Consider the following 6,433-nt stretch of genomic DNA (forward strand, 5'->3'; position numbering starts at 1 on the left):
TTTTTTTTTTTTTTGAAAAATAATAGTAAACCCAACTTTATACGCCAAATAAAATACCTAAATTAAATTCCATTAATATTAATTAAAATTAATAAAGAGAGTGGAAAAAGTTTAACTTTGTCTAACCTAATCATGTCATTAAAGCTCGTAATCTTGTTAAAGTTAGAGATCAGTATAATTAAAATCAATACTTTCGATCCAAAGGTCAGACACTCTAATCTACTAAACGGATGTTAATTCAACTAAAATATGTACTTTTGATCGAGCGGTAGAAGATTCAAATCGTAGGTGACTAATTGAACTAAAATTTATAATTTCGATCAAGAGGTCAGAGATTCAAATCTGCTAGAAATAGAGATCAATCCGACTAAAATCTATAGTTTTGATCAACAGGAGAAAGATTTAGATCTTAATCAGACTAAAATAAGTATTTCGATTAAGAGGTTAGAGATTCGAATTTCTGAACTCGGCTTAACAACGGGCATGAAATAAAATTCTTTAAAATATATATATATTTTTTTTTGGTATATACTTGAAAATATTCAAAATTATTAAAATTATATCCCACAAAAATTAAATGGTGACCTTATATTAATCATTTTTAATGTTATTTACCCTCATAGTTCCTAGTGGATTTTGAGGGACCCAATGCAAAATTTTGAATAGTAACCCAATTAAAAAAGTAACGAGGAAAAATAACTCGAAAACGGTGGGCTAAAGAGGGATAGAAAATTATTGTGAATGTGGTGGTTATATCGTGGCAGTCTCTTCTAATTGTTAGATGAAAGTGTCCCACATTGGTTAATTTAGGGAATGGTCATCGGTTTATAATCTAAGAATACACTCTCCATTGGTATGAGGCCTTTTGGGAAGCCCAAAGTAAAGCCATGAGAGCTTATGCTCAAAGTGGACAATATCATACCATTGTGGAGAGTTGTGTTCGTCTATCACTAATTAACATGCTTTAGTTAGGAAACTGCATGGATCAATCACGTGGTTTAGCAGGTCCTCCAATTTGTTATGCGAATTGCAAAGGCCTTCCCACCGAGCGAAGTTCAAACCTCACCTAAGGGAGAAGCAAATTGAAAACCAGTCTCAAATCCCTTCCCTTCGCAATTGAAGGTGAAAGTGGAAAAAAGACGACAAAACCCTTTTTCTTGCTCGTCTCTAGTAGCCGATCGAGTTTCCTCGTCCCCCTCCCACTTATTGATTAGGGAGAGGAATGAGTGCTAAAGGACTCGAGCGACTCTCCATAATGACGAAGAAACTCGATCGGCTACTAGAAACGAGGAAGAGGTGAGCTACTCAAGATACGTAACAGATGGCTGAAATAGAAAAACAACTTAGTTTATGGCACGAGGTGAGCAGCCCCTTTCCTTTCTAACCTCATCATGGTACAACAACTCTTTATTTTGGCTCGTTTTATTTTAATAAAATTTTAAATTAATCATTAAATATAGTTAATCTTCATCCGTGTTCTTAAAATCGAAAGGTTGATAGGAAACCTCGGATAGGGGTTAATTTAAAATTTATTAAAAATACAGGTAATAAACAGCAAAATAGTAATTTTCATAAATTTAAAAATTTAGAGAAAGAGAGAGGGACAAATATTCTTATAATTGTTTAATCCAAACATGTATTAGATGATGATTTAGGCCAAGTGGGTTGTCCCACCTTTTATTACCCACAAAATCTCCACCGTTGGATCAATTCTTCTTGTGCTTATATATACTCTCTTCTCCCTCTCTTCTCCTCTCAAACACTTCCACCCCTCCACTTTTTTGGTGATTTCCAACATCATTTTGCATTAACTTCTTTAAACTCAAACCTTCAATTCTCCATCCATGGCTTCCCTTCCATCGTTCGAGGATCAGGTGCGTTCGATCTTGTTCATCGTTACCCAAATCCCGTCTCTTCTTCTTCCTCTTTCCTAAGCTTCCTTCTTGTTTTTTGTGGACGTGACAATCTTTCGTGAAACGTTTTGTAATTGTTAGGGTAAGTTGAAGGAAGAGATTGCTGCAGTAGAAGAGTTCACTCTAGACGGAACGGTCAACTATCATGGTCATCCTGCAGTTCGATCAAAATCCGGCTCATGGGTTGCAGGAATTATAATTCTTCGTGAGTTACCTCTTGTTATTTGATACTTTTTTTATTTAGTATAAAGATAGTAAGAGATGGGAATCGAGAATCAACGACTTTAGGAATGATTTTTTAAATTATACTTAGATGGTCGAACGTGGAAGAATGTAGGAGAAAGTAAGGTTAATTTTGAAAATGAAATGAAACATAAAAAGATGTGACAAGATACGAAGATATAACCAATAGAAAGAATCAATAATGTCTCGAACTTTAGGTTAGATCGATGTATTTAATTTACGTGTTTATATTTACGTGTGAAAAAGGTCACGTAATGAAATTGAAGGCTGAAATTTGGCGACCAGATTGATTGAATATTTAAAAAAAAAAAAAAAAAAAAAAAACATTTATGATATTGAAAAGAGACTCAACAAACAAAGTCTTGTCTTGAAAGTGTGTTTTTTTGAGAGTGATTCATTCTCTTTTGGACAAAGCCATAAATGCCAATTATTATATTAAATATTTTTTATTTTAAATTTTTTAATTAAAAAAATAAAAGATTTAAGTAATATTAATTAAGGGTATATTTTTTTCAAAATAAAATTTAAATTTTGGGCTAAATTTACTCTTTTTTTTTTTTTAAATTTTTAATGCTATATAATATTTGAAAATATATTATTAAATAAGATAATTATATAAATAATTATAAGGTTTAAATTAAATAAATTTGTTTTTGTCCTATTGTACGGACTGATAGCAAAGGGCTAAATTTTTCTCTTGGTCCAAAACGCTGCCACGTGGCAGCATTGGATGGTGGGAAAAGACTTGAGCCCTAAATTTTGGGCCTAAAGGGAAATGGGCCCCAGCCCACATTATTTGACGTTGAGTTCCGGATGAAAAGGGCATTTAGGTGGCAGCTTGTGAGTGGTGGGTGACGGCTTTTTAATGACAGCCTGATCAAGTTGTTAAATACAAGAAAAATAAAATAAAATTTAAAAAAACATTGATAAACTGTACCATCCATTTTGAACCACAGTGCACTTGCCTGTCCCAGCTTGGGATCTCAACTTGGGCAATGGAAAATAGGGTTTTGAATTAGAAAGGTAATAACTAAAATAGACTATTCGATACGTTCATGTTCACATCCACGTCCATGTCCACGTTTTTTTAAACCTAACACAGTTGTCTGGTGCTACGACAAGACGTTTCATGTTTACGACGTCTTTGCTTTTCCTTTTTCTCGAGTGATCTAAGTATTCAAACAACTGATAGTAGTCATCTAAGTTTAAGGCTTTCTCGTTGTTCGAATATCTGACTTTGTTTAAACCAGTTGAAATAGGTTTAAACCAGTTGATTGTATCTCGTGGGCCAATGAAAAGTCCAATGATACCTTAATTGTTTATCTTGTGCATAAAGTTTTCTAACTATGATTCATTCATGCCAGTGAACCAAGGGTTGGCAACGTTGGCATTTTTTGGAGTCGGAGTAAACTTGGTGCTATTTCTAACTCGGGTTTTGCAACAAAGCAACGTTGATGCGGCTAATAATGTCAGCAAATGGACCGGAACTGTTTACATCTTCTCTCTCGTGGGAGCATTCCTTAGTGATTCTTATTGGGGCAGATACAAAACCTGTGCCATCTTTCAAATCATTTTCGTCATTGTAAGTCTTTCTTAAAATCCTAGTTTATATGTTGAACCAATTTGAGCATAATTCAACCCATTTTCAAATTTTTGTGCTAACTTGGTCCAAAAATGGCAGGGCCTAGTGTCATTATCACTCTCCTCCTACCTCTTCCTGATCAGACCCAAAGGCTGTGGCGATGAACACACGCTCTGTGGAAGTCATTCCAAAACCGAAATTTCCCTCTTCTACCTTTCCATTTACCTCACAGCTCTTGGCAATGGCGGCTATCAGCCCAACATCGCCACCTTTGGCGCCGATCAATTCGACGAAGAGGATCAGAAAGAGGGCCACTATAAGGTCGCTTTCTTCAGCTACTTCTACCTTGCCCTAAACCTCGGATCGCTGTTCTCCAACACCATTTTAGGGTTTTTTGAAGATGAGGGCATGTGGGCTCTTGGGTTCTGGGTCTCCGCCGGGTCCGCCATTGCTGCTCTGCTCTTGTTTCTTGCCGGAACTCCGCGGTACAGGCATTTCAAACCCTCTGGAAACCCTCTTACGAGAGTTTGTCAAGTCGTTGTCTCCGCCGCGAAGAAATGGCGGGTTAGGGTTCCATCTGGAGGAGAGGGGTTGTTTGAGGATAATGAGAAGCAAAACCCTAACAATGGCTGCCGGAAGATTTTACACACTAATGGATTCAAGTAAGTGAGATTTTTCCATTGCTGAAGTGAAATTTGTGTTTCTGTCCAATTTATATCAGATTTTTAAGCATTCCATTAAAAATGTGAATACAATATGAAATCTATCTGAACTTATCCACTTTAGCTTTTAGGTTGGGGATAGTATAGCTTAACTTGGCTTTAGCTGAACTTTGGNTCCTGAGTTTTAAGCACTCTGTTTTGTGTTCTTGTTCTGTTTTGCAAAAGCTTTTCTGAAGATATCAAAACAGAACAATCTCTTAAGAATTGTGTTTCCTTAGTTTGTTGTCATAGCATTTCGGAGACGTAAATGGTACCCACCCAAGCCACTACCAGTAGATATTGTCCTCTTTAGGCTTTCTCTCAAGGTTTTAAAAACGCGTATACGAGGGAGAGATTTTCATACCCTTATAAAGAATGTTTCCTTCTTCCTCCCAACCAGATCCCACCCCCACTCGTTCCATTCTCGAATTAATATGGGACACCCCAATCCACCCTCCTTCGGAGCTAAGTGTTCTTGCTGGCACATCGCCCCATGTCCACTCCCTTCGAGGCTGAGCCTCCTCGCTAGCACATCACTCGGTGTCTGACTTTGATACCATTTGTAGCCGTCCAAGCCCACCGCTAGCAAATATTGTCATCCCCTTTGGGGCTAGTGCCTCCATTGGCACTCGTTCCCTTCTCCAACTAATGTGGGACACCCCAATCCACCCTCCTTCGAAGCCCAATGTCCTTGCTGGCACACTGCCCCATGTCCACCCCCTTCGAGGCTGAGCCTCCTCGTTGGCACATCGCCCGGTGCCTGACTTTGATACCATTTGTAACCGTCCAAGCCCACCGCTAATAAATATTGTATCTTTGGGCTTTCCCTTTTGGGCTTCCCTTCAAAGTTTTTAAAACGTGTCTGCTAGGGAGAGATTTCCACACCCTTATAAATAATGTTTTGTTCTCCTACCCAACCAAGTTGGAATTTCACATATAGTTTTAAGATGGTTACAAAGACTGCTATTACAACTTAAAAACTTCACAACAATCTGCTATACTAGAAACAAAAATGGTTACAAAGACTGTTTTCTAAGTTATTTCCCCTTGTTCTTAACAACTGCAAAAATCACAGGTTCTTGGATAAAGCAGCCTACATTTCCTCAAGGGATTCAAGTGATAAAGAGCAAGGAATGATCAACCCATGGCGCCTCTGCCCAATCACACAAGTAGAAGAAGTAAAATGCATTCTAAAACTGATGCCAATCTGGCTCTGCACCATCATCTACTCAGTTGTCTTCACCCAAATGGCCTCTCTCTTCGTCGAGCAAGGTGCAGCCATGAAAACCACCATCTCGAACTTCCACATCCCACCTGCAAGCATGTCAAGCTTCGACATTCTCAGTGTCGCCCTCTTCATCTTCCTCTACCGTCGCGTCCTCGATCCATTTGTTGGAAAACTGAAAAAATCCAGCTCCAAAGGCCTGACCGAGCTGCAACGGATGGGGGTCGGACTAATCATAGCTGTAATGGCAATGGTCTCAGCAGGCATCGTCGAGTGCTATAGACTCAAATATGCCCAAGCTGACTGCACACACTGTGAAGGATCAAGCTCCTTGAGCATCTTTTGGCAAGTTCCACAATATGCACTGATTGGAGCCTCTGAAGTTTTCATGTATGTGGGTCAGCTTGAATTCTTCAATGCACAAGCTCCCGATGGCCTCAAGAGCTTTGGGAGTGCGCTCTGCATGACATCAATCTCTTTAGGTAACTATGTGAGCAGCTTGTTAGTGACAATGGTGATGAAGATTTCAACAGAGGATGACATGCCTGGTTGGATCCCTGGCAACCTCAACAAGGGTCATTTGGACAGGTTCTACTTTCTTCTTGCTGCCTTGACTGTCATTGATTTTGTGATTTACGTTGCCTGTGCTAAATGGTATAAATGCATCAAATTGGAAGACAAATATGAACAAAATGAAGAACTAGAAAGCTTCAAAGTCTGAATATGAACATTCCTGATATCCCTTTGAAATAAGAGAGAGAAGGGGGGG

General features: G+C 38.4%; 2 protein-coding genes across 2 annotated transcripts in view; one reads left to right on the top strand and one right to left on the bottom strand.

Annotated features, from left to right (window-relative positions):
* Positions 1-1,331: 1,331 nt before the first annotated feature.
* LOC111500265 (type I inositol polyphosphate 5-phosphatase 2) overlaps positions 1,332-6,433 on the bottom strand; it is a 26,821-nt gene continuing 21,719 nt past the window's right edge. Inside the window, exons 13-14 of the mRNA XM_023151977.1 lie at positions 5,728-5,732; positions 1,332-1,342 (exon numbers count right to left, since the gene is read on the bottom strand). The gene's annotated coding sequence lies outside the window, so the exon portion shown is untranslated. The remainder of the gene's footprint in view (positions 1,343-5,727; positions 5,733-6,433) is intronic.
* LOC111500269 (protein NRT1/ PTR FAMILY 7.3-like) lies at positions 1,763-6,423 on the top strand. Its single transcript, XM_023151982.1, has 5 exons — positions 1,763-1,874; positions 1,995-2,118; positions 3,521-3,738; positions 3,838-4,400; positions 5,515-6,423. The coding sequence occupies exons 1-5, from the start codon at positions 1,845-1,847 to the stop codon at positions 6,383-6,385; spliced, it is 1,806 nt and encodes a 601-aa protein (XP_023007750.1). The 5' UTR covers positions 1,763-1,844; the 3' UTR covers positions 6,386-6,423.

The sequence above is a fragment of the Cucurbita maxima genome, unplaced genomic scaffold (assembly GCF_002738345.1).
Source record: "Cucurbita maxima cultivar Rimu unplaced genomic scaffold, Cmax_1.0 Cma_Scf00028, whole genome shotgun sequence".
In the NCBI taxonomy this organism is placed as follows: domain Eukaryota; kingdom Viridiplantae; phylum Streptophyta; class Magnoliopsida; order Cucurbitales; family Cucurbitaceae; genus Cucurbita; species Cucurbita maxima.

Bases quoted from the DNA above. Each gene is read 5' to 3' on its own strand.
- LOC111500269 (XM_023151982.1), top strand. From the start codon at position 1,845: ATGGCTTCCCTTCCATCGTTCGAGGATCAG. The intron at 2,119-3,520 runs GTGAGTTACCTC...CATTCATGCCAG, and splicing joins TGCAGGAATTATAATTCTTC to TGAACCAAGGGTTGGCAACG. The intron at 4,401-5,514 runs GTAAGTGAGATT...CAAAAATCACAG, and splicing joins TTACACACTAATGGATTCAA to GTTCTTGGATAAAGCAGCCT.